The 27,926-nt window shown below is 33.8% G+C and overlaps 4 protein-coding genes across 4 annotated transcripts; 1 reads left to right on the top strand and 3 right to left on the bottom strand.

Moving 5' to 3' along the window:
• Window positions 1-5,426: 5,426 nt before the first annotated feature.
• Window positions 5,427-6,869, top strand: LOC110416242 (AT-hook motif nuclear-localized protein 23-like). Its single transcript, XM_021428162.1, has one exon. It carries the CDS (start codon window positions 5,701-5,703, stop codon window positions 6,577-6,579), a length of 879 nt encoding a protein of 292 aa, XP_021283837.1. The 5' UTR covers window positions 5,427-5,700; the 3' UTR covers window positions 6,580-6,869.
• A 5,639-nt stretch (window positions 6,870-12,508) lies between these two features.
• LOC110421758 (auxin-responsive protein SAUR77) lies at window positions 12,509-13,411 on the bottom strand. Its single transcript, XM_021435426.2, has one exon. The coding sequence runs from the start codon at window positions 13,097-13,099 to the stop codon at window positions 12,725-12,727; it is 375 nt and encodes a 124-aa protein (XP_021291101.1). The 5' UTR covers window positions 13,100-13,411; the 3' UTR covers window positions 12,509-12,724.
• A 1,828-nt stretch (window positions 13,412-15,239) lies between these two features.
• On the bottom strand, window positions 15,240-19,437 carry LOC110426183 (AT hook motif DNA-binding family protein). The gene is made up of 5 exons (XM_021441345.2): window positions 18,596-19,437; window positions 18,453-18,508; window positions 17,638-17,769; window positions 16,079-16,240; window positions 15,240-15,785 (listed from the first exon to the last, which is right to left on the bottom strand). Exons 1-5 carry the CDS (start codon window positions 19,023-19,025, stop codon window positions 15,513-15,515), a joined length of 1,053 nt encoding a protein of 350 aa, XP_021297020.2. The 5' UTR covers window positions 19,026-19,437; the 3' UTR covers window positions 15,240-15,512.
• Window positions 19,438-20,454: 1,017 nt separating this feature from the next.
• On the bottom strand, window positions 20,455-25,136 carry LOC110411570 (Clathrin adaptor complexes medium subunit family protein). Its single transcript, XM_021421796.2, has 13 exons — window positions 24,846-25,136; window positions 24,453-24,630; window positions 24,229-24,319; window positions 23,717-23,811; window positions 23,468-23,557; window positions 23,336-23,384; window positions 23,123-23,261; window positions 22,777-22,893; window positions 22,310-22,400; window positions 22,089-22,231; window positions 21,696-21,810; window positions 21,142-21,186; window positions 20,455-21,062 (listed from the first exon to the last, which is right to left on the bottom strand). Exons 1-13 carry the CDS (start codon window positions 24,926-24,928, stop codon window positions 20,982-20,984), a joined length of 1,317 nt encoding a protein of 438 aa, XP_021277471.1. The 5' UTR covers window positions 24,929-25,136; the 3' UTR covers window positions 20,455-20,981.
• Window positions 25,137-27,926: the final 2,790 nt, after the last annotated feature.

The raw sequence follows: 27,926 nt of genomic DNA, 5'->3' as shown, positions 1-27,926 counted from the left end.
TATTTTGTCTTTATTTTTTTTGGAGGGCCAATCTTAGCCTTGGGTTAAGTTAGCCTGACATGTTGCTATTTGCAAGTCAAATAAATTTTAAATTGGCAAACCCCCCTCCCCAAATTCACCTACTTTAGAACTATACCTTTGAATAAATTAAACACTCTTCATTTACTGGTCAATCTTGGTGTCTTCTTGAATCATTATAATTAATGGTATTCAAATCAAATTACTGTCCAATAAGATAATGAACTTATTGTTAAACGGACACATCGTTACATTCAATAATTTCATATTTTAAAAATGAGTTTATAGTTCTCTTATAATTAATATGCATGTGTGTATATATAGATATGAAATGAGTATAAAATAATCATTTCAAGAACATTTAAAAGGAGTGTACAAAAAAACTTTATAAAGAAATAGTACGACAAGGTATATAAACCCTAGAGTCTGCGTCGAGGTTACGTGGATCCAAGAATTGGATTTGACATTAGTGATTCGTATGTCAAAACCTTCTTCTCTTTCTTTCTTTCCTGGGGTCCTTTTAAAGAACTAAGAAACATCTGTGACAAGCAAGAAACCTTCACCGGCCACCTTTACTCTCCATTTATCTCAATGTGATCCTAACGCGCCTTAAGTAGGGGTTCTTCCCAAAACTCCCAATTCCTTTTAATTTAGTGTACTATAATAACTAAATGTTAAACCAAGGTTGTTGCCATACATTTATTTAAGTTTACATTTATTCTAACTTCTTGTTTTCCCACCTGTAACTGTAGATAAATATTTCTTTATACAATCTTGTATCTTTTAATTGTTAAAAGGAAAATAACAAAAGTGTGTTGAGATTGTTTTATATCAATCAAAAAAAATGGGTGGAAATTAATTTTTAATACCGTATGTGTAATTAATTAAGTTTAAAAAAATAAATTATTAGACTAAAATATTATTTTTCTTACAGTTTTATCTCAAAAATATATTTACTCTTTTTATTTAAAAATTCAAACATGAGATTTTCGAAGAGATTTAAGCACGAAAGGACCACTCATATTTTCATAATTTCTTTGATAGTGCCTATCAGGGTTATGATGATCTTTGAAAGGAATATGGTTTTGTGAACATTGAACAAGTAGTAAGAAGAAAAAATTGTTCACCTATCAACTTTAGTCTCTCCTAGAAGTGTGCATGAGCAACTTTATTGTAGTAGCATTTTTTTATTTCTTTTGTTAGATATATATATTGTTGTAATGCTGGCTTAACTAATTAATTAATTAATCTTTTCAACAACAACAATGGTAATTAAACAATCAATTCATTAGTACAAAGTATGTTTGGGAGGATAAACATATATATATATATATGTTTCAGTTATTTAAGAACTCATTTTTAGTATAGAACTTTTTTGAGACTAAGAAATCGACAATGATTGTCTTCATGTATAAATTGCTGCTAACATAATAAAAAATTCTAAAAAAATAAATAGTATGAGCGACAATAATTTTTTTTTATTTTTATTTTAACTCTTGATGATGGGCGTGATGGTACGGACATATACCTTAAACCCCACTGCCTATTCTCTTGCTCCCTCTTTTTCCCAACCCAATATTATAAAAAAGACACAACTCTTTCCAAATTTAAGATAGATATTGATACAAGTAAACAAAAATGTCTAGAGATATCTCCGAATCAACAGAAACAATTTGAGAATGGGAAAAGGAGAAAGAAGGTTAATGGTATTATATACAATATATATCACTATCATTACAACAAATTTGATTTAAGATTATACATTTTTAAAATGTGCATTTGAAATATTTTTAGTAATATTTTTTGTATATTTTTTGCAATATATTTATAGATTTAATTACATTAGATGAAATTTTAACAGCATTATAAATAAAATATAATTATAAAAATAACTTACATTAATAAAGATTGTACTCTTAATATTACTACTAAATTAATGTGAACGAAGTGTAACTACAATTTAAAATAGTTACGATTTTTAAAATTTTACAAAATAAAATGATATGTCATCTAAAAAAATATAATTAAAGTCAAATTAGGATTTATTTTAGTGGACGTTAATCATATACAAGCAAAACATAAGGGGAAAATTTTTGTCAAGCATCCTAGCTAGCAAGCTCATACTCTTGGTTTAAAAAGTCGGCAGATAGAGAAATCCTAACTGGGCTTTTGGCACTGGCCTAGCTAATATGTACATATTTTTCATGAAGAGAAAAAGAAATAGTTAAATAGCTTTGCAAAGGCCACTTACCATTATTCTACTTAAGGAAAGAAAAAATTGCTACCTAAAGTAGTTTACTGTCAAATAAAGGGAATTAATTTAGTCAAATATTTACATTGGTAAATTTCAACGCCTCGATATGACCTCGTGGTTTGAATGGGAATATGAACACTTTCTTTGATTTCAGATAAAATATATAAAAGTTATGTACTTTGCTTCAAACCAAGAAAATTTCTTTCTTTTTCTTCTTTGTTGATTGACTTGTACATGTTTCCAATATGGAGTTAGGTAAGTGTGGTCAAGTGAAATTTAGAACACATGCAAGAAAATAAAAATCCCTATGTTGGGAGCCTTTTAGACTTTTACACGCTTGCAAATGCCGACTTCTTTGCTTTGTAGCTTCGCCTCTTGAACACCAAAACCAAAATTTCCAAACAAAATTGCTCACTCTTTCCATTGGACACATGATTGCTGTGGAAGCTGATCAATGTAATTTGTGGAGACCATATGCTAATTCAAGCATTTAAATGCATACGTTTTGTTTTATTCTAGCTTTGCCCTTTTAAAATCATGGAAGCTTTTTTTTATTTTCTTATCCAATGGTTCAACTATGGAAGGAAGTAACCCTTAAATATTTGCTTTCTGATTTTGTTAAATTATTCTTATTATAGCACCACTCTTATATAGAAGCTAAATCATGTTGTATATAAATTATATAAAAAAAACCATTCATAATTATAAATTTTACATTATAAACAAAATATTTTACAAGTTAATTACTTTTTTTGGCTCATAAGTCACTCGAATTAAAAACTAATTATAACTTGCCTTAAATAGTTATCAACTGTGACCATTCCCATATCAAAAAAGAAGGTCCTTTCTCTTCTTCTCATTTTTATATATATATAAAAACAAGATACAGTTTGTTATTAGCAAGTTAACAAGTTGCAAAGCCAACAAACAAAATAATCGAAAGTGGTTTACCATTTATGAATGTGTTATAATATATAATAATGTTCATTGACTTATTTAATTATATATATTTGTATCCTAATAATTAAATTTTTATTTGTGTCGTGCTATATATATACAAAGGGAAAAGGATACACCAAATTTAACTCATGTCTTCCTATGTTGTATTAAGATTGGCACTCTATAAACGTCAAATATTTAATTTATTGAGCAACTTATACTGAATAAATTAAGGGTCTTATCAATTGCACAATTATTTAAGTAGTACATTTAATTAAATTTGTAGTTTTATTATGTTGTATATGCCTTCTTGAACAGGTGGTCCGGCATCCAATGTAGACCCGAGATTTAAATAACCTTTGTTAATAAACATTAATCTATTCTATAATTTCAAATTAAAAGAAAAAGAAATCAAAGAGATCAATGGATCAGGCGAATTCGCAAATGTATATGACAAGCCCATGATTTCATCAGGCATTGGATTGGAACACTGATTAATGATCTCAATTTGCTATTGTTGAAAAATATAGAATAATATAGATAACAAAGTATGAAACCCTAATCTCTAAGAAGAAAACCTAACTGCCCGGTCCGACCACCATTAAACTTCCAAAGGCGTCATGGCAATTGGTTAGGCTTTCACTTTCAAGGGCTGCTCAGCATGAGCTTGCACGTCTCCTTGTACCTAAGAGGGGAAAGGAAAAACTAATTAAAGATTTATAGGACATACTTGTAATTAATTAATTAGCAGCAAATAGTGTATATTTAAACCCAAATCAACCAGCAGTTGTATTAAATTTGGGTCACTATTAAATTCTAGGTCTTAGCTCCTCAACTTTTGTCGTCTTATGGAATTAGCATAACCCAGCAATTGATCATAGAATACTTTAATATGAAAGTGACAAATTAAAATTCATGAAAGAGGGTTATAATTTATGTGATGAATAAGCATTAGTTTCACTATGTATAAAACCAATATAAAATTTAAAAATAAAAGACTGCCTAAAAAGAAAGTAACTGAATTTTCCCCTTAAGGAGGAACAAACTGAAGTCAAGAACCAATTGATAAAAAGCATTGAATTTAGTAATTGTAAACGAGATGCATGCTAATTAATCTCTGATATTTGATAGTACAAAATTATGATACAAATTCAGCAAAGCAAGGGGCAGTGACGGCCAGGAGGAGGAGAGGGCCGTCCAGGGAGTGGGAGGAGGCGACAACAATGGGACCCAGGCGCCGCAGCACCATTCCCCACTTGCTCCCATTGGTTTTTTTTTTTATCTAATTTTTGTGTAATTGCGCCTCTTTCTCTCTTCTTAACCCGAACTTTGGTCAACTTGTATAATACTAACCATGGTTAAGATTTCTTCCTTGCCATCAAAGTCCAAACCCCCATGACCAACATCTATCATCTAACCCCACCCACACAATCGCCCTCCCCCGTCTAGGGTTCATTTGCTCAAATGTTCTTATCATTAGATCACAACATCATAAGAAACAACCACCCTTACTCACTCTTTCTCCCGCGTGCCCCTCCCACCATCCAATCTAATAACAAAATCAAGCACTTAATTACGAAAGTATATGCCATATATGTATTTCGTCATCTTTTTCAAAAAATTCTCCCCAAGCTCTTGAATTTTTATTCAAAACCATTTTGGCTTCTGCATCAAGTTATTTCTTTAATTAAAGGACTTTTCCACTAATAAAAAGAGGAAGGTCATGAATATATGTGTAATATAGAATGGAAACTTATATTTAAAACATTCATTTGTTATTTATGCGTGTTTTCTTTTTAATTTTTTGATTAGTTTTCACGGTGACATGATAATTAATGTAGAAGAAATCCCTTTAGGAAGAATAAAAGCTTCTTTGAAGTAGTAGTAATATTTTTCTCTATTTGGTCACTCATTTCTTGATCTATATATGATTTAATTTAATAATATAATTTAATTTGTTTTATATATATACACACTTACATACGCTCAATGTTTGGGAGTCCACGCTCCGAAAATTGAGAATGGGCTTGGCATCCACCAGCCTGTGTTTCAAAAAATAAGGAAAAGCAAATAAAAAAATTTCCCAACCAATTATTATTTTATGTATATATTTAAACTTTTTGGGGGTGAGAAATGACTGCGTTTTTTTTATAGACTTTGTCCCCTCTCCGTCCTCTTCTTCTTCCCCTTCCTCTTCCCTTTCCTGTCCCTGCACTCGATCTCCCCTCTTGTTGTTGGTTTTCTTTTTAAAAAAAAGGGAAAACCCTTTCTTCGCCTCTATTCAAATCTTTTATTTCTTTCGAGTCCCGGAGAGAGACCTTGCCTTTCCCTTTCTTTTTCCTCTTCTTTATAATTTCCCCTTAAAATAAACAAACCCCCATAAACAGTTTTTAATCTAAACTTAATTTATAGAAGTATATATAATTTTTTTTAATTTTTATTTTTAATCCTTTGTTTTTCCTTGTTTTCTGTTGTCCTTTGATGCTGGCATGGCCGGTCTTGATTTAGGCACTGCTTCTCGCTACGTTCATCAGCTTCACAGACCCGACCTTCACCTCCAACACCAACCTGAACCTGAAGACCACGAAGCTTCGCACGACCGTGTTGGTGGTGGAGGAGTTGGTTCTCAGTATGGTTCGGCTGACCATCACCAAGACGATGTCTCTCACCAAGCTCTGGACCTAGTCAACGCAGGCAACTCAGGCCCAGGTGACCTTGTAGCCCGCAGGCCAAGAGGCCGTCCTCCGGGTTCCAAAAACAAACCGAAGCCTCCAGTCATCATCACAAGGGAGAGTGCAAACACGCTCCGAGCTCACATTCTTGAAGTTGGGAACGGCTGTGATGTGTTTGACTGTGTTGCAAACTACGCTCGGAGAAGGCAAAGAGGAATCTGTATACTGAGTGGGAGTGGTACGGTGACCAACGTGAGCATTAGGCAACCGGCTGCAGCTGGAGCTATAGTTACTCTTCATGGCAGATTTGAAATATTATCACTTTCAGGTTCATTTTTGCCACCACCAGCTCCTCCAGGTGCCACCAGTTTGACAATCTTTTTGGCTGGTGGACAAGGCCAGGTTGTAGGAGGAAGTGTGGTTGGGGAACTGATGGCGGCAGGACCCGTTATTGTCATAGCTGCATCCTTTACAAATGTAGCCTACGAGAGGCTGCCCTTGGATGAAGATGAGCAGCTGCAGATGCAAAGTGGCGGCGGCGGCAGCGGAGGTGGAGGAGGAAATAACATGTTTGCTGATGCGGGAGCTGGCGCAGGGGGGTTGCCTTTCTTCAATTTGCCGCTCAATATGCCTCCCAATGTCCAGTTACCGGTTGAAGGATGGCCAGGAAACTCAGGTGGTAGGCCTCCGTTTTGACAGATTTGGGTGGAATGTGATCTATGGATGGAAAATTCAAGCTCTGTTGAGAAGCAGTTTGCATTGACGGAAACGGGATTCTTGGATCATAAAGGTCAGGAAATTCATGGACTAGTTATCGTCATCATCATCATCATGATCATGCTTCTTCTTCCTCTTCCACTTCCACTTCTTCTGATGTTGATGTTAATTTTAGGGTTTTTTTTCTTTAATCTTTGTTTTAGTTCTTCTTTTTCTTCTAACTGTTCTTTTTTTTTTTTTGGATTTTTCGACTCTATGATATCTGGAAATAGTCCCTCTTGTTCATGGTGAAACGACTTTCTTCTTCTCTATAAGAAATGGTTTGATGATGTATTAACCTTTGTTGGATAATATCAGTCACTGAATTTCAGTGTTACTAACAGATCAACTAGGGTTTTCCTTTTTCCTTTTCCTTTCTTTAATTTTCATCTTTTAAGTTTGCATCACATCTGTCTTTCATCCCCTACATAGACCAACACATACCATTCTTGTCCTCCTTCTTTACAACAGCTTCTCCTCAAGACTTAACAAAGTAGTAAAGGCTTCCAAAGCAAATCTTGTAGAATTCTTGGTAACATGGGATTGTGTTTCTTGCATTGTTTTCAGGAGAGAATAAATAAAACAGTATAAAATATAATTAAGAGCAAGGGTTTCATCGCAGGGGGATTCTTCTTGATCGGATGGTGCCTGACCCAACATGAGTTTTTGCATTGATGTTCAAGCTAACTTTCTTGATATCTAGTTCTCTTGGGAATAAGCTCCTTCCTATACATATATTTTTCTATCAGAAGAAATTCTTCTCTTCTAAAATCTTTTTGAATTAAACCAAAACATAACCAAAAATCTAAGCACCCTCTCCATTAACAAGTACAAAACTGCTCCTTTATAAACCCATTATTGTTTCAAAAACAAGCTTCCATTAATATCTCCATGAACAAGATGGTAACAGAAGCCTTTTTCTGGTCACATAATTAGAGATGGCGTCTTATTAGCTTAGGTGATCAAAATTTATATAAAGTTGAGCCAAGAGTCATTCATAAATACATTCAGCTTGCAGCACAGTTGCTTTGTGGCTATCTACTCAGATTCCAGTACTTCTGTTTCTGATTATTTTGGACACCCATTTGGGGTGGGAGTGTGTACTATAAGAATCAAAATGTTGTCCTTAAATCTTTCAACACCCTCCTTAGAATTCCCTAGAGATCAGCCTGTGCATAGTTTCCAGGGAGAACCAAAAGAAACATAACATATAGTATCTCTCCCTCTCCTTATCAATGGGATGGATGACAGATTTTATTTCCTCACAAAAAAAATTATAGATATTATTTTATCTTCATTATTATATAATTTCTTAAACATTGTTTTTGCTTTAATAAGTAAAACTCTAAATAAATAGTTGTATACTTAAAGAATTATAAGTAATAATGTCAAAATGTTTTGAACTCATGGGGCACTCTTTAATTATAAAGGTAGTCTATGTTAAATATCTTTAATTAAAGCAAGTGCCTCTGTATATATTCAAATATTCTTTTTGGTGTTTGTTAATGAATTGGTACAGTAGGGCAATGGTTTTAAAATGAATAACAGTACTCTTACATGGAAAAGGATATATTAACTTATTTAGGCTTTTCCATCTGCACAAACTTGATTTTAGAGCCTTTCTTCCACCAACAGTCCTCTCCATTCATAGCATTGGCAGCTATGCATGCTCCCAAATCCGATAACCCTTTTTTAGTTTTTACTTAAATACCATCACTGCCTTTTTTTTTTAGCTATTAATTATAAGAGTTGGGCATTTTCCATAAGATTATCCTCCATCTGACTGATAGGATTAAAGTTTCCATGGTTCAATCAGAAGACTGAATTTCCTGTTTATAAAGATAGCGATACAATGATTTAACAAATGTTATAACATAGATACCTCATGCGAAAGAAATTGGCCGTAAAAGCTTTTTCTGATTGCATATTGTGATCAAATAATGGTCTTGTTTATCCATCTTGATGCTGATTCCTTTCTTGCTTACGATTACAGCCTCTTCAAAATCAATGCTTCCACGCTTCATTAAGAAATAACATAAGCCATGATCTTCATTAGTCTGTTTACTATCAGTTAGGTATTCCATCAATAGTGCACTTAAATAATATATATTTTGTAAAAAATTATTGTCAGTGAATGAATCTATTCTCCACTTTGAATCCTTATACCAAGGTTCCTTTATGGAGAAAGAAAATGCTTGCCTTGCGCCAATTATCAACATTGCTGAAACATATTATTCTCATTGTGCGTTGTCTTAAGATAGAATTGTATTTTAGTCTCTTTGGTACTAAAGAACTTTAGTTCTGGAATATGCCCATTTTATTCCAGGGTTTTTTGTTTCGTTTTGATCAGTCTGTTGTTTTGAACTAAACACTAATATCTGAGAAGTTGAATACACATACCCAAGAGTTAACACAGTTCATGAACCATCCCTTGCGTGATATAATATTTACTTTTGGTTTTGATATATTTAGAAGTGTTCCCAAAGTATTTAATCTACTAAAATTTCTGAGAGTATTGAAAGCAAAAGCAAACTAATTGCACAAAAAGAAAAAAAGAAGCAAATTCACATGCTCTACAGCTTAACCAGCGATCATGGTAACCTTGGAGTGAATGGAAATGCTATGATTTTGTTATATTTATGTTAATTATCTTCTAAACTTATCCATACATATATATAACAATCAGAAAATAAAACCCCTTAATTTAAAGGCTATAGGTGCACTATACTACTTACGAACAATCTCTAATTATGTACCAAATTAAAAAAAAAACAGTAATTATATATATATATATATATATAGATACACGCACACATAATTTACAGTAAGATTGTCTATTCTTCATAATTTAGTCAAGAGAATTCTACAATTCTTGATTAATTTGATTATTTACTTTTGGTGATATATATAGAATTTCCATCATTCCAGTTTCTTTCTTATTTGATTTTTCTTTTTTTACTTTAACCAAATCAAATTTGATTTGTGCTTGTAGTTAGTTATCCTTCCTCCAATTCTAATAGCATCAAGAAGTGGCATAACAAGAGAATCGTTTATACCCTCTTGCATTGCATATATATGATACCTTAAATTAATGACAAGAATAAACGGAGGGTGAGACTTATAGCTCTTTGTGATAAGAACATGAAAACAAACAAAATTCCCCTAGACATGATTGGTATAACATTGTACAATTAACTTAAGTAGCAGTGTTTTATGTCCTAGTCAAATTAACCAGATTTGGGTCGATAAAATCATTGTCAATTTGTTTAGATAATTAAGTATAGAAAGTAAGCCAAAGTTCTTTTTTTTTTTGGATAAATCAAAATAGGAAGATGCCAAGAAAAAAAAAATCTTTTAATTGCTTAAATTGTTAAGTCATGCTTGATATATAGATCTTCATTAACTGAGCTTACTAGTATTGAGTAAAATTGGGTCGAAACCGAAATAACCAACCGGTGATAGGGATGAAGATGATGATGTAGAGAAAGCAAAGAACAAAATGATGATGAAATGACTTTGAGAAGCTAGCTGAATAGTAGTTAGAAGATGAAGATCTTAGCATACCAAAGATGAATAAAATAGTGCAAGTGTGGTAGAACAATTATGAGCAAAACCTGGTTTTCCAAACAAGAGCTGACCAAGTCATACGTACACTATTACCTATTAAATATCAAATCATGCCTAGGCTTTACAACATTTGATTCTAAGCTGTCACCTTTCTGGATAATCAAAATTTTCTATTCTCACAAGAAAAAAACCTCGTTTTTTTTTCTATTCATTTTAATTTAATCAACTCTCAACCCCCAATAAACAATTATCAATTAGGGCTAAACCTCATTTCCAAGAAGTAGCTTGTTTTCTGGCTCCCAACGACATTGATTATAGGGTAGACGACAACGATGATGACAACGTACCACGGAGAGTCCCCTTTCTTGACCCCAAATTTGGGTTTGTTTTATTGAATAACTTTGATTAATGATGCTAAAAAAATGCATAAATATAGTAATTGACAAATCAAATTCATGATTAACATTTAAATATTAAAATATTATTCTTCATCCGATCCACGACAGGAAAATGAAATTAAGTTTGAAATACTAAGAAATGATGCTGTCCCTAACAACATATCAACAGTGCTTATAAGTTCCAAACTGCATCATGATTACCATTGACTAAAAAGCAATTAGCAATTATGTAAATCCTAAGCAAAAAGAGTCAGCATTTTAATCAAATATCCTGGCCTTCTTTCTTTGATATTGGAAAAGTAGAAGAATTTTGTGTTGTGCGTTGAAAGAAAAATTGCACAGCAAACCAGCTTTGGGTCATTCATGTATGTGACTGTGAATCAGAATCTAAACACTAGAAGGAGATGATGAGGGTAAGTTTACATGGTCCAATTTTGATGTGAAGTTCAATTTTTTTATTTTGTTTTTTTGCAAGTGGAATAGATTTTATTAATGTAATTCAATTACAGAATGCCTTAATCAAATTGAGATCCGAACCCCCTATTCCATACCAATACCCTAACATTAAGATACTAAAGAAAACATAAAGGACGCATCCCACCCCCCAATAAAGCAATGGATGTGAATTTGATATTTGGTGGTGCTTCCTTCTTGAAGGAATTCTGTAATTGAATTACACTAATAAATGTGATTTTCAAATTTAGTAAAAGAATATATCTATGGTTAACTTGGTTTTTAGATATTTGAATCACTAGTGACCATTTGAAGCACTTGGATTTATCCCAAAAAATATACATAATGCAAAACTGAACTTTGGTCATGGAAAGCTTTCTAGGGCCCAACCCAACATGACTCCAGTAGGCCTAAAACCCCAAACCCAGGTTCCAGTTTGGATATGCTCACATGGATTTTATACATAAACGAGTTAGGGTTTCTTTTTTCTTTCCCTGTCTGTCAAATCGTTGTTGAAGCTAAATTCTTCTTAGAAATTTGTGGCTTTAAGTTTTGTGTTGGGTAGCTTTTCCGATAGAAGTTCTAACATTTGACCTGATTTTAACTTCAATCTTCTCTTTTCTTTGGGTTATAATTTTAATTTCAACCTTTCTCTTAATGCACCAACAAACCCAAAGTTTTCAGCATCTACTTTGGTTCAGATCGGTCCAAGTCTGGAATTAGACAAAAGATACTTTTATCAAGAAAATTATACCTATACATTTTGTGATTTTAATTTTTTTACATGATATTTTTATGATTTTTTTTCGACTATAATTTTTTTCAATTAACGTCTTGTTTGAATTAATGTACTCATAAAATATGTTTGGAATGATAAAGAGAAAGAGAAAAAGAATAAGAAAAGACTGATAGATTTTGTCCAGGATAGTTTACTTAATTAGCACATGAAAACAACACCTATGTTTTCTTTGCGTTTATGATCATTACGCCTTGTTCATTTGTTTCATCAAGGATTGTGTAGACCTCTTGTTGTTTTTAATTAAGTACATTTATCTCTCTGTGATCGAGATTGGATTTAATGTACTTAAAGGTTACGTGAGTTAGAGATGGGCTAAATCTGTGGCATTCACATCATTTCATACAAATGCAACAAAGTTGTATTATTATGACAATTGCAAAGTAATTAGCAAAACTGAGAGCTGAAACTTTCAAAGTATACTTAAGTACTAGTACTGGTTATTTTCAACTGTAATTATCTGCGTGAACTGCTCTTAACCCAAATATATTGTGAATTGGAGAAGCTGAAATCAAGTTAGAAACATTATTACTTCTTCGACACCCCAAAGAAGATAAGCGTGTTTATTGTTTTTCACTGTAAAACGCAAGATACAGCTCATGAACAGGGCTGCATCACAACCTGGGAGAAGGATCGATGGAATAGTAACAACCAGTTGAAAGGAATCAGCATTAATTTGTATAAAATGGAGTGTCAATCTCCTGGTAATTAAAGAAAAGAAAGGAGGCAAAGAAGAGAAAGAGGAGGATGAATAAAGAGAGAAATAGTTATACTGTTTCCGTTTCTGTGAGTGCTTGTAGTGTTTAGATTACAGGAGGATATGTCAATCAACTCACATTTTGGTTAAACCAATGTACCTCTCTTCTCCACTCTAATTATCCTGAGCATAGAAGTCGATTATCTCCTCGAGGTTGAGCTGAAACAGAGAAGAGCAATCATTGTTCATCAACCAAAGCATATGCTCGAACAAGATAGCATCCACGTCCACGAAAATCACCCTCCTCTTCTCCCTTCTCGCATCAACTTGACTTCCATATTCCTTCTTCATTGTGTCAATCAAAGCCCGGAATGGACTCTCCTCTAACACGAAAGGGTCAACCAAAAATTCCCTCTTCTCTTTCCCTACCACCACCGTCACTTGTCGGTCCAAATCGCCATATCCATCCTGCCTCAGAGGCCGGTAGCGTAGGCCTGATGTCGTGCTGCGCCTTCGCAACAAGGAGACAGGCAAGACCAAGCAATCCATGAAACTAACTAAAGTTAGAAGATAAAATATTACGCTAATGACTCTTACCGTGCGTGCTGTGCTATGGCTAGGACAATGGAACAGGTTATATAAATGTGGAAGTGGGGCTTTCAAGGTAAGGAAAATTACGGGGATTGGTGAGGTTGTTATGATCGTGAAGGGTTTTGATTGGGGGGAAAGTGTTTGACAAGTTCCGGTTGAATAGGCGAAGCAACGGCTAGAGAGAGAAGGAGGGAGGGAGGAGGGAGTATTTACAAGCAAAGCAAAGGAAAAGGTATTATAAATTGCAGTAGGTATTTTAATGGGTTTTTTAGGTAGTAAAGTTTGGTTGGGAGTAAAAGGGTTTTGCTGGCCAAAAGAGCCGTTGGCTTGTGTACAAGCATATCTCTTTGGTAGTAGGAATTGGAATAAGACTTGTGATTGAGCAAATACCACTCTCAATCCATGCGAGTGTGCTCATCAATTCTCGGGCTCGCTACATAAAGAGTAAGATATCTCTAATTTTGAGGTACTTAAATCTCAACTTAGTTAATAATATTCGATTATAAGGCATCGAGGAGGGCTGAATTGTTGAAGATAATAAGTAACGCACAGTCTTACCAGAATCATTGAGTTCATGGGAGAATATGCCAAAGGAGATTGTAATTCAGCAAAACAGAATTGAGGGTGCAAAAATGCAGTAACACTTGGCCCTTGGCACTGACTTTATAGTGCAAACTGCAAAGAATTGAGAGGCGCGTGGGAAGAGACAATATCTGTGTAGGATCCGCGCCAGGCGGCAGCAGCAGCAGCGTTGTGATTGAAGTCCGATTACGATGTCATGTGCAAAAGTCCGCGTTGAAATTTATGCGTTTTGTATTTTTCCTACTAGAATTCGTGTCTACGTGTATATATGATGAACAATAGAGTTAAAACGCCCACTATATTATCTATATATCCAATTCATTCATTCACCAATACATTACTTGTTTTCCTTCTTTTTTTTTTTATAGATTTTATTACATATCAAACTTTTTCATGCATATTTTTTTTCATAAACAAAGTAGAGTTTTTACATTATATTAGTTAAACTTTAAATTTAATAAAATTTTAAAGCAAATATCTCATCCTTAAATCAATGGATAATAAAATTTTTTATATAAACAGAATTTCATTTATCCATTATTCTTAAAATTTAATCATAAAAGTAAATATTTTTTAATCAAAGTCGAATAATCATAAAAACACGATGAAATTGAAGTCAATACATTAATTTTATTGATAAAAGGTTTTTAGCTTAAACATCGTCTTCACTTACAGATTAGGTAAACCAAATCGGCAACCAAAATCTGTTAATTTCCACATATGTGTTAGGACGGGCACTTGGCACATTTGTTCGTGTTATTATATACAAATGTGGTCAATTAACCGAAGGAAACGAGGTAGTTCATCAAGCATCATTAAGAAGGTTCAGAAGGCTAAAAATGAAAATAACAAGAATTTAGGTAAGGTTGTATATATACATAAACCCTGCTAGGTTTTTTTGGAATAATAAAATTGTAATGATGAAGAAATAAGGTGGAAAATCAGTTTCCAACTTTCCAGTCGTGTGTTAGGAGCCGCCCAACAATCCTCGGGTGGTATCAGACTTTCTCCTCACGCGGTTTCTGTGCTTGTGCTTTGCATGTGGCTTCAATGGGCTTGGATCATTAATAATTTATTCACACTTCCATCATTAAGACAGAACATGTTTCCAAAGCCCACTCTCCAAGTCTTTCCTTGGTCGTAGATGCTCCATGATTTCATATGACTTGGATCTGTCAAAGAGGATTCCAGAAGATTGATCACCCAGACCTAGACTTTGAACATGTCCACAGCTTTTACAACTCTGGCTGGCATGCACTGTGCAAGCACTGTCTTACAATGTTTTGTCCTCTTTCTATACGGATTTACTCTTTTTTTAAATCTTGCAACATTTAATATAACAATATTACTATGTATGATATCTTAATTAATCTCAGAGATTTCTTCTCTAAAAACACTGGTTAGGAAAAGCAATAAAATAAAATTTAATTAATCAATTATGTGCTATGGAGGACTCCCTGTGATAATCATATTCTTAAAATGAGTTTTACATCTGAAACCTAACAACAGCAACCAGTAGAGAAACAATACTCGGAAAAAGTAAATTTGAGATTCTAAGAAATAGGAGGAATGTTCTCAGCTCTCAACAGCAGCCATGTTTCGATGAGGTGAAGAAAACTTGAAAACTACTCAAAAGAAGAAGGAAAAACTCGATCTAGAAGAAAAATGAATCTCTACCATTCCTATTCTTTAAGGCATGTTAGCATTTGGAATTTGATCTCTAGCTGTTATGCAAGAACAATCGCCAAGTCGATGCCCAAAGTGCTCTACTGTTAATTCAGTAGCATCTTCATTGTGGAGTGTGGCCAGTCCAAAGTGGGTACATTTGCATATTGTTATTATGAATAGATGGAGCAGAATTACTGTAGAATCCAGACCCCCGATTAAGAGGGCTGCCGCCATTCTCATCAGAAGACTCACTAGAGCCACCTTGCGAAGGAGGGCTACTCGTTGATGCTGGAGCTCCAAAATTCAGCATATTTGGTGTTAGTAAGGAAGGTCCACTTTTCAAAATATCTGTGCTCTGTTTTTTCCCATCTGCTATAAAGCTGCCAACAATAACCTGGCAGGAGATAAAAAAACACACTCATGAAACAAGAATGAACGAAACACATTGACTTATTTGCCATGCCATGACAAGTCAGACACTTCCTTTGATACCCACATGGTTACACAGTAAATAATGGCTTCTGTGATGCAAACAACTAAATTCAACCAAGTTTCAATCCCAAGCTGCTCAAGGCTTCTGAGGTGTGCATGCAGAAAATATGTCATCACATTATTATAATTTTATGGTAATTAGTAATTATACATATGAACAAGGCAATTGCAAACACAAAAGTAAGAAAGATATACCTGAACTGGTGATGCTGCCTGTAACATCCCCGCAACTCCACCACCTAACACTCGACCATCAGATCCAGCCAAGGAGACACTCAAACCACCAGACCTGCTGCGACTACCATTATTTTCAGAAAGCAAGAAGGAACCTGACAGAGAAATAATTTCAAATCGGCCCTGCAATAAAAAATTATGCCATAATTAAATTGCGCATAATTGATAAAGGGAAAATAATTCAAACTGCTAAAATTGTATAGTCCATTTTGGTAATAAATATTTCATGTCTTTATAACCAAATAAGGATGAGATTTCAGCTTAATACGTGTGTTTGATGCCATTAGCTATAAACTCTGAAATAAACTCTAGTGATAGAACCCATGGGGTAAGTTAAAAAAAACCATGGCTGCATAGGATTATTATTCATCCCTCCTCTCAATCTCTCACTTTCACATGCTGGCTCACCCACTCCCTCGCTCTCAAATCAACCTTATTTTTGCTAGCTCTTATTAATGGAGGATGTTCGATACTTTGAATATGAATTAGCAGTGCATAGGAGACGACTGACCCAAGACTGCATTTCATTTGGGTCTGTGTGTATCATTTTCTGGCATATGGGTTTCCAATTTAAGGTTTCCCACCATATAATCTATATGCTGTCTTCTTCTTCTTCTTCTTTTTTTTTGGGTACATACAATCTATATGGTGTTTTTTACATGGACATATGTGTCTATGCATACGGATTGCAGTGTTTTGATGGTTTGTTAGCTATCCTTCAAAAGATGGCAGCTATGCTTTATGTTTTATTTTGTAAGATTGTTATTATTGCTGTTGCTGTTGTTAAATTGGTGGCAATGGTATTTTCAGCAAATTAGTTGCATTTACGAAGAAACAGCATAATAGGGAATGGAAGGGTAAAACAAAAAGAGGGAGCATCCATTCAAAGGATCAATATTTTACCCCAATTCTTGCAAACAACAATTGACTCAAATTTCAAGGATCTTCCAGAACTGTCCTTGGCTCATAATAACTCCTCAAGGTCCAAGAAGGGATCAGATAACTGCATATTACTTGCAGCTCACTCTTCTCAATTAGTTGGCCTTAACATCCTATATCTGTGACTGCCTATTACACCCATGTGTTTATTGACATGAAATTTTAGCTCTAAGCCTAATAATTGTATCTAAGAATTCATCTAGCACAACCATACTCCAAAAAACCCAACTAGCACATATGAGGACTGGATAAAAAAAAATGTAGCCACACTAACGAGGGCATTGGACTGTGATCCTAACATGTGACAAGAAACTTATGATAGGTTAAAAATACATTTTCTTAAAATTAAATGTTAAAATATAGAAAGTATTCTCCCAAAGAGAGAAAGACACCAAGGTGTGTGTGCAATACGCACAAATGACATAGACAGAGAGAAAGGAAACTCTCTTTTTTTCTGTCAAGGGTCCTTCAGCAGCCTTGGAAATATGAAAGCAATCCTATCTAAGCCAAGGTGCTGAGCAGATGCGTTAATAAGCCTAAGCTAACTTTATCAGATAAATCTTAAATGATGTCAAAGTTACCTCGTATGTCACTGTACCACCAGACATTGCTGGTTGACGGAGTGTAACATTACAGATGGCACCATTTGCAGAGAGAATACAGACTGTGCGAGGTCCTTGTTGTGAAAAAGCCATAATTTTAGCCGCTATATCCTGCAAACCCAAAGACTACGCAATAAGGCACAAATAACAAGTTTCAAGATATACAAACATAAGCAATCAGAATATTTCCAAGAAGAAAGTATCGCAAGTTTGTTGTCGTGCAATACTATTTAAGATAGATCCATCTGTGATGGAATAACGGTATGCATTCTGCCTCAAGTTATCAACTGGAAGAGGTAAACTAATCCATCCACCACACTTTAACACTCAATTATAGAAGTATCTCTGTCAATGAATCTTCGACAACAAGAAAAGGGTAAACATGTCATGACTAAAGCTACTTTCCACATGCTATACACAATTTCCATTGCCCAGCATTTGGAGTGAGCAAACATCCAGTTAGAGCTAAATCACTTGATAGTGCTCCACTTAGGAATTATAGGATGAGTTACTTAATAATTTTTCAAAATCATTATTCTAGAGCTGTATTTCGAAGGGCTCGAAGAAATTCCTTCACGGTACTAATAAACAAAATGGATGATTTCACCGACACAGGAAGCTTAAAACATTTGAAAATTCAATTTAAGAACTTTTAGTTATCCCCCAAATACAATAGCATTCAGCCAAGAAACCCTCACACAATTTCAAGCCTGCCTTCAGATACATAATATTTTCCATTCCCTCTGAAACAACGGCAATTATAACTTCATATATTACTTATAAAACAAACCCACCTCGCCGGCTTTCACGGTAATCACATGAGGAGTAAATCCCACCCCTCCAACTCCACCTGCTCACAGAAACACACACAAAAATTATACAACAAAATATGATAAAAAAAAAAGACTATAACTTTGACTCTTCAACCCTTAGTTACCTAATGCATCCATCTGTCTTTTTCCAGAACCCGGTGGCCTGCCACGGTTCCTTTTAGCAGGTGGTTCTGACGCAGCACCTCCGCCACTACTACTTCCTAAGCCGACAGAATCACCGCCACCGTGATTCGCGGAGTTAGAAGCAATAGGAGTGGTGGGTGCCAATTGTAAGAGAGCAATGTTACCATCAGGAGCATATTTTCTAGGCCTGCCACGCTTCTTCTTCATGGCCGGCTCCGTGTTGTACCGTAACTGCGGCGATCCATCAAACCCGACGGAGTTTAGCGAATCCAACGGCTTGGGTTGCTGCTGATGTTGATGGTGTTGATGATGCTGATGATGCAGCGGCGGCAGGCGAGAAGATAAGGAGTTGAAAGGGAAACGTGGGGTGGAAGAAGGAGGGATGGCAGGCGTCGGATTAGGGCTGATCATGCCGGAGTTCGAAGGGTATGATGAAGATGTGGGTCCATTACCATCTGTTGCGGTTGTTGTACCTGTAATCCCCCTGCCGCCGGACCTTGTACTTCTCTCGACTCCATCTTCTCTCTCTCTCTCTCTCTCTTTCTCTCTCTCTTCGAAACTAAAATTCTTTATTTTTCTTCCAAAGAAAATGCGAAACGGAAGAAACGAAAAAGAAGTGTAATGCGAAGCAAGTTCTAAATAGTTTGTGTGAGTTATCTACTTTGAGAACTGGGGAACTGGAAGGAACTCAAAAGGAAGAGTACAAATAAAATTAAAAAACTCGGGAATGAATGCCGGAAAATAAGCCCATTTAGTTAAAATTAAAATAATAATAAAATAGATAAAAATTATACCCCTTTAAGTAGGGTTTTCTCTTTCTTTTTATTATTTTATTTTTATTTTTAGGGTTTTAATACTAAATTTTTTTTTTAAAGCACCCTTTATTTGCCCACAGAATTTCTTGTGGGGAAGCCGATTGAATTTTACAGTAATGTTTGACAAGGTAACGTGGCAGGTTATGAAAGGTTTTGTGTTTTTTCCCCTTTTTCAGCGGAAAGTGAGATCAGAACATGCCCCGACTAAGTAAACCAAACCTCTGTCTGTCTTTCACAAAAGTTTATACTTATGTTATTCTACGCCGATCTTGAATTTGATTTTAGATTTTATAGTACATTAGAATTCATATTGCTTGTTGTAGTCGGCAAAAAAAAAAAAAAAGAAGTTTGATTGGCCTTCTTTTTTTCTTTTTTTTTGCCCTTTTGACAAAAGCAAGGTAGTAGTAGACTTTGATCCCAAGATTGGGAGCCTTGTTCATGCAATTGAGAATAAAATGATGATGAATCTAATTTTTGCTAAGGATCCAAATACCTGGTAACAAAATTTTTAGTAGGCTTGGGGCATGTGGTAGATATGATAGTGATTTTATGTGATGTCTGACAGACAAAAACAAGACTCCAGCAATGTACAGTCATTGATGGACGCTTGCTTGCTTGAATGAAATACAGATGTAACTGCCATAATAATGTCATATCCATTTAATGGATACTACAAGTTTTGGAAGCTGTCCTGCAAAGAGCAAAAAATTTTGAACTTAAAAAGGGTCGGAATCTATATGGGAAAAGGCCAAAAACCCATCCACAGTAATCTCAAATTCGATATTCAGGGGTCACGACCTGACCAGGTGAGAGCATTGAACCACCTACAACTAAAATGAAATTGAATATGTATATTTTTTTTTTATGCGTAAAAGACATTGATGTGCCTCAGAATCTCCCAGAAACATGGATGATGGAGCAAAGACTAGCAATGATGCTTAAAATGGTATGCTAATAACCCTTTCATTGCTGTACAGCACCTTGAAAAGAACTTTTCCCACTAAAGAAAAGCAAAAGCATAAAGGTTTGATGGAAGAGAATAATTTTGAAATTTCACAACAACATTAGGAGGGGAGCAGCAATGTGTAGCCCAAAGCAGTGGGATTCACTACTTCAATCTACACTGACCTCAGATGAATCCAATTCCAAAATCCAAACTTCCAGGTTCCAGCTACCCTGGTCATACTCGTTTAAAACTGACTCTGTATAGTTACAACAAAATATGTGTGACAATATGCGACAAGTAATACAGCATCATGAAATAATGGGACCGTGTTTTTGTTCTAAATAAGGGCTAGCCTTTACATGAAAAATAACAACCAAATACTCAAAATAATCATATTAACAAAACTCCACTATGAGGGGGAAAAAATGCCTAATAATTCAAGAAACATGAACACAAGCTGCATCCTTTAGTGGGTAATGGAGGCTCATTCACCTTGCCCACAAGGTAAAATACATGCAAGAATCACTTTGCTGAAACAGCTAGCAAGAAAATATCTTCATCACCGTTCAACTTCTGTGACACAATGTCACAGCAGCACCCATGTTTTTAGCACCTGACCTCATATGAGCCAGCCTTGGTAATATAGCGAACCCACTCAACTGTGTTATACCCACTCTTCTCCCAAACCTGCAAAATATTGACGAAGTCAACACAGCGTTCACCTTAAGGAATCACGTATACAATCAGAATACACAAGAATTCTGACCTTAAGAAACCGGACACGTAAGCCAGAGGCTGTAAACATTGGAACCTGAGAAGAAAAATGCCAATAAGTTACATCTGTATTTCGTTTGTCTAAGTGCCTTCCATACCATGGTAAGGTGTCAAGCTCCCCTGCTTAAGTCACCCAGAACTGATGTTCTTTGGCATTTTCATCAAAAATGCAAATAAGAGGTTTTGTTTTCAAAGATGTGTTTAGAGAACCAAATAGAACCTTAATTCCCTTTATAATCCATTGAACATCCAACTATCCCACGTTGCACCCCCCAATTCCAAATTTTCAACTCATCAAGCATACATGGAAATTCAACTACCTTTAAAAGGATTAAAAAGGAAAACTAGAGCACCGATGACATACATTATAAACAATGAGGTTAACAAGTACAGCATTTTCATTTGAAATTTATAAAAGGAAACTAAAGGAACAATTTCAAGTACAGCAATATCTTTTCTATATTTTCCAAGAAAAAATATTGCAGTAGAACAAAGCAAAATGACTCTAACATTATTAAGCAGTAAAAAAGTAATTGACTTAGGCACCTGAAATTCCATCTGAATTGGTGGCCTTGTCCAAGACTTCTTTTCTGCCATGGTGGAAATTAACTCAACTTCTGCACTCAAGGTTGGCTCTGTTTGTCCAGGAAATTTTCTTATCCTAAAAAATCACATGAATATATCATTTAGAAATGACTCAACTCAATCTAAAGATAAACCATATATAGAGTGAAAACAAATGATTAGTCAAGGATAATAAACTCATTGGGCTATTGGCAAACAGATTGGTGCACGGATAGGTTTGTGGTTGGGGCTGCAGCACACAAAAAATGTTTTGGCTAATCCACTCTTAAGATGAGAAGAAAGCAGGCAGGCAGATTCTTAATATTAAAGTGGAACACAGAAGATATGCGAATATTAACAAACGAAAACACTTACTTCCAAACCAAGCAATCAATAGCAGCATTATACTTTGCTCGACCGGATGTGACCTGGAAACTCGTTTTCGCTGTTTGTTTTGGGACAGGAATTTTGATGACAACTCCAAGAGCAAACATTTTTGCTCCAAAGACACTTTTAACCTGAAATATTAATATAAATAAGCCAAAAGGAACCATTAACTTCCATTATGGCCAATTTCAAAATGTATGATTGCAAACCTTAACGTTTACTTCCATCCGTGTTCGACCAAGTTCCTTGATTGTTGGCAAAACCCGAAAAGGAAGATTAACACCCTCAGTGATACGGTACCTATGCATTCATCACGTCAAAAGGAACATTAAACAAGTATATATAAAAGAATTATGTATTGCAGAAACATAGCAAACTGAGATCATTCACCACCAATAGAAAAGGCAACAGATAGAGACCCGCACCATTAAGCATTCATTTTCACAATCTATGTCAAAAAGATTTCTAGGTTCAAATGGCATCTATATGATCAAGAGAAGCATTCAGAAAGTAACATGGTGAGCAAAGAATGAATGCAGCATGGCAGTCTCAGACGCAACGGACTTACCGTCACAATTATATAAAGTAACAAAACTTTGCTACAACTAAAGTTACACATTAAATAACATAAACTTGACCCACAAAATAAAATATGGGAGAAGACTCCTAAGCTTACTTCATCAATTCAAATTCACCATCTGGTGGCACAAAACTAACAGTCTTTTCTGAGTTGAATCTTGTAAGATTTACACACTGATGGAAGGTAACATCATCGAGCTCAATAGTCTTGCCACTGCAAAATGTAGCATTGTAAGAGATAGAAATCATAAAGTTAAATTTTCATGCTTTGAAACCAATATCAGAAAATTTTGACTTCATGCAGATGGAAGCAATATATTAAACAAAGCATACAAAAATTTAGAAAAGAATAAATGCAACATTGACCAGACAGAAAACAAGACGATGATATACGAATAAAGCAAACCAGAATACGATGAAACATGAATGCAATTTGAAGCCACCTTTTAGTAGGACGGGATTTTAGTTGTGATTCTTTTTCAAGCCCAATTTTATCATTCAAGCCCAACTTCAAATCAGGCATTCCAGAAAGGAAGCACTTCATAAGAATCTTTCCCGTAACATCACAACGCAGAACACTGCCTGCAATCACCAAATGGTTTATGATCAACCAAAAGGTATCAACAAACAAAAACACTTTCAAAACCAGTACCAACCTTTTGAAGACATAAGTAGGTTTACACTTTCCACGATGTCCAGAAACACCTAAAACAAACAAATGTTAAAACCAGCGGAATTGCCACATTCAATAAAGAAAGGAAGTTGACAGAACTCAGAAGCTAGATCACCTCATTCTTTTTATAAACAAGTCCCTCTCTTCGCCAGCCAACAGCACCTGTAACTTGTAATGTTGCATTTGGAACAGGCCTATCTGAGGGCTATTGATTTATTGCACACAGCAAATGAAAATGATTAATGAGAATGCAACTTTATAGAAATTTAAAGCACAAATTAGACCTAGATCTTCCATACAAGTATCATCCACATGCATCAATCCTGAAAATGCAATAACCGGTACAACATAAAATACAACTTACCTTGGATGAAAATGGGGATCGCACTCCTTCTTGAGTAATGTAAAGCTTTAAAATTTCAGGAGAAAGATTTTGTGGATAGCCAAAGTCCATGATTTCTGCAATGTCAATGCAGAAATCAAACGTTTAATCATTCAATCAAACAACAATTTGAACCCACGGTTAAATGATTTTCTTCACCCTTCCTTTCTGTAGAATAAATGTCTGGTATAGAAGTTAGCATGCAACCTAAAAGAGACAAACTATATTTACTTATTTAACTGTCAGTTAATTGACCAATTGAGTCTGCAAGTAATATTCATATGTTTCAGCTGCTACCACTAATTATGCCAATCTAAGCTCCCTAGCACAGTCCATAAACCATGAGTCAAGAATCAGAGGTAGTGAATACACATTATAGGAATGCAATAGAATATCATGCATCAAGCCAAAAGAAGAGTGTCTGAATACAGTAGAAACCAAGCAAGAGAATGCATGAGGAAGGAGGTACATTCAACAGTCCTTAAATCACATACCATCCAACAATTCATAAATCAGAACAAAATTATTACGAATAGCATCCTCATCAAAAGCACCACCGAAATAGGATTTGAACAATGCAACAGCCTGCAAAAGAAGCAACAACGACAGTGTTACTGTCAACTACCATAGAAAAAAAACACAAATTGCACATTTTTCCAGAGGAATATGAGGTAAATCTTTTCTATATAAACACAAAGAGCAAGATATCTTTGACTACCTCGACAACAAACTTGAAAGCGCAAGCTACATTAGCATTGCTGCTGACAACAATTACAATGTAGACATTGCTGATTCTCATGTAGAAGAAAGAGCAACCTCCAATCTGTCGCACGGGACATGTACCGAGTTCTTTCGTTTGCATTATGTGCATTCGGAAGGCATCCACCATATTTCCCCTAAATGGAAAATTATACGAATCAAACGCACACAACAACAATACCAAAAGAAACTAAAGAATTGTCATAAAACTCACTGAAACCTCGCCGTTTCACAGAAAAAGAAAATTAGCTATTAGGAGAAACCTAGATGCATTCACGCCAAACTCATAAAAGTTAATTCTATTTATCAAAGTAATAGCTCGAATTGAAGGAAAAAAGAGAGAGAGAGTTACCCGACATCGTCGCGGTAAAGACGATTGATGAGGACATCGCCCCGGAGATTCAAGAAGTAGATGGCAGAAGCGGCCACCGGCATCTTCGATCCAGTGGATCGCGTCCCACGTCAAATGAAGTAAAATCTATTGAGAAATGATTGGATCGGCCGTGGCTGAAACCGGTGAAGCACCTGGATCTGGTGAAGCACCTGGCGTTCGCTTTCGATTTCGGTTTGGGTTTGGTGATCAAAACATCGGTAACCAAGAGAATTGAAGAGAAGATGGAAAATTGTTTCAGAAAAAGAATTTTGCAAAGTTTGCTGTTGGAGAGTTTTAATGGTCAAGGGACATTTCCGTCTTTTTATTTTTATCTTTTGAAATATGGCCATCTTTTCAGAATATTAAATACTACATGTACAATAATGTAATATTTTTAAAGGTTAAATTAAATTGAAATTAATTATATTTGGTTAATTCGATTTAAGTTTTTTTATTTTGATTGATTTATTTGGTCATGATTGATTTATTTAATTATTTTAATATCTAAAATTTACAGTAAAATTGATTATTAATAATATACCTTTAAATATATTTTTCTTTATAAATATTATTGACATTTTTAAAATATAAAAATTATTAAAGTGTTTTATATATTAAGTATAAATACTACTAATATTTTTAAAATATAAAATAAAGTGACTGAATTGACAAATACTCATCTTTAAATATATTTTTACAATTACTAACATTTAACCATTCATTTAATTGCTTTTAATGAGATTAAATTGTCAAAATAGAGAGATGTGATTCATTTGATTGAAGTAAAATTTCTTTTTGAAACTTAATTATAGGAAAGGAAAGTTAAAATAAAAAAAGTACCTAAGTGGTTTTTTCTTTTTATGGAAGGAAATATATTTTATTCTTATCAAGACAGATTATCGTAAACCTCATATTACAGATAAGCTATTAGAAAATAATCAAAGGAGAATATCGTAGGTATTGAACAAAATTGTGAATACCACATCGATTAGGTATTAAAATGATGCTGGGTGTCTAAAAGATCACACCACCTTTACTTGTGAGATTTTTTTGTGAAATAAAATCGTAAGATCAACAAGTTAAGAAATGATATGAATTGTGACAATTGCTATCATAGCAAATTCTAAGCATACTAGCAATGAAGTGTGCCATTGAGGACACTGACCCTTAATGAAGTGAGGAATTGGAAGCTCTCTAATAACATGGTGAATGAAGTAAGGGATAATGTAATGGTCTTAGTATAGAACCATATGAATCTCACTTTACATTGAAGAGAAGTTGAATCTCTTAGAAGGAAGCAAATAAAATATGGGAAAAGCCATGGTCTTAACGTAAAACCATGTGAACCTGACTTTACATTAAAAGAGAAATGGAAGCTCTTATAATGGAGCAAACAACACCTTACATTAAAGAAAAGTGAAAGCTCTTTGAAGAGAGTAAATGAAGTGGGAAAGAATATCACGGTTTTACTGTGAAACTATATGAATCTCACATTGAAAAGAATGAAGTGGGAGAGAATTTTACAATTCTAGTAAAAAACCATGTGAATCCCATATGGAAGAGAATTAGACAACACCTTGAGAAATGGAAGCTTTTAGAGGGGAGCGAGCATCACTTTATAAGAAATGGTATGGATAACACCACTTATTCATTTAAATGTCAAAAATTTCTACTTGTTAAAGTAGATTTATGAAAAAATAATTTATATATTAATACTTAAATATTACATAAAAAGATAATTTTGTTAATAATTTAAATATTAATATTTTTAATTATTATTATTATTTTAATTATAACATTACTTAAAAAATTTCTAAGTCTGCCATTGTTCCTTCCTATATTTATATAAGCACTAGTCATATAATGACAATTGAAATTTTTACTTATTTTTTATTTTTATTTTTTCCATTTTAAAAAATTATAAAATTTGTATTTGATATAATAAATTTATCACTTCATTAATAAATAAATTTAAAATATATAACATCTAAAATAAATATTTATAATCTAAAATGTATTAACTTTGAATGATTTTAAATTTTTACTTTTACATATTCTACGAGATGATATTTTATAATGAAATTATAATGTATAAAATATTATACATTAACAACGCATTAAACATAAATTCAAAGTTTATAATTGAATATATAATTTATAACAATCCGTAAAAGGAAAAAAAATCATTTATAAACAAGATGAATGGCTTATTTTTATACTTTGCTTATTTTATTTATTGGCTTAAATATCAAATGTTACTATATAAAATAAAATTATCACTTTTTTTTTACCAAACAAAATATCACTTTATAAAGCTAAGAAAGAATTAGAGAGAGTAGTATCATTTCAAAATTATAATCTCTATTTAATTGTTGTTTACTATTACTTTATTGAGTTAAAATTTTTATGACATAATATATAAAAAAGACCTTAAACTATTTAAAAAGATTTAAGCAAACCTTTATATTTTTATTATGTTTAATCAGGTTCTTTTATTTTTATTTTGAGTCAAATAAATTATTACAATTAATGATTAACTAAGTTAAATTGTCATTTTTTATTTTATATCACATAACATTAACGTGATATACTAAAATATCATAATTGATGATAATGTGACATATCGATATATCATAATAGATAATGACTTGACATACTAATTTAACATGATAATATCATTATGTGATTTTTTTATCTTCTATATTAATGTCTTGCTACTACTATGTGAATATAAAATAACAAGTGATATTTTAATTAATGATAATAAATCAATTATTAGTTATAAAAATTTATTTGATTTAAAATAAAAATATATTAATTTAATTAAATATAATAAAAAATTTATTTAAATATTTTTAAATAATTTAAATTTTTATTTGAGAATTATGTCACTTTTTATCTACCATTGATTGTTTGTTTATTAAAAAAATTTTATTACTTCATTAAGCTACAAATGTGAAATTTATGGTGTTGTTAAATCACGTTTCTCCGCTTGTATTCTTTGCATTTCTCTTCTTCTCGGATGCTTGAGCTTCCTTTTCACTATAAGGAAAACCGAAA

Source organism: Theobroma umbraticum, unplaced genomic scaffold, assembly GCF_002168275.2.
Source record: "Theobroma umbraticum cultivar Fairchild unplaced genomic scaffold, ASM216827v3 scaffold_30.0, whole genome shotgun sequence".
Classification (NCBI taxonomy): domain Eukaryota; kingdom Viridiplantae; phylum Streptophyta; class Magnoliopsida; order Malvales; family Malvaceae; genus Theobroma; species Theobroma umbraticum.
Note: the sequence above shows the minus strand (reverse complement) of the source record. Positions and strands in the feature narration are given on the sequence as shown.

Excerpts from the sequence above, each read along its gene's own strand:
- LOC110426183 (XM_021441345.2), bottom strand. The coding sequence starts at position 19,025 with ATGATCAGCCCTAATCCGACGCCTGCCATCCCTCCTTCTTCCACCCCA. Across the intron at positions 17,770-18,452 it reads TTACCGTGAAAGCCGGCGAG|GATATAGCGGCTAAAATTAT; the intron begins GTGGGTTTGTTT and ends TTGGGTTTGCAG. Across the intron at positions 15,786-16,078 it reads AGGCAGCATCACCAGTTCAG|GTTATTGTTGGCAGCTTTAT; the intron begins GTATATCTTTCT and ends ATCTCCTGCCAG.
- LOC110411570 (XM_021421796.2), bottom strand. The coding sequence starts at position 24,928 with ATGCCGGTGGCCGCTTCTGCCATCTACTTCTTGAATCTCCGGGGCGAT. Across the intron at positions 23,812-24,228 it reads GATTTATGAATTGTTGGATG|AAATCATGGACTTTGGCTAT; the intron begins GTATGTGATTTA and ends TTGACATTGCAG. Across the intron at positions 21,811-22,088 it reads ATTGATTGCTTGGTTTGGAA|GATAAGAAAATTTCCTGGAC; the intron begins GTAAGTGTTTTC and ends GTGATTTTTTAG.
- LOC110416242 (XM_021428162.1), top strand. The coding sequence starts at position 5,701 with ATGGCCGGTCTTGATTTAGGCACTGCTTCTCGCTACGTTCATCAGCTT.
- LOC110421758 (XM_021435426.2), bottom strand. The coding sequence starts at position 13,099 with ATGGATTGCTTGGTCTTGCCTGTCTCCTTGTTGCGAAGGCGCAGCACG.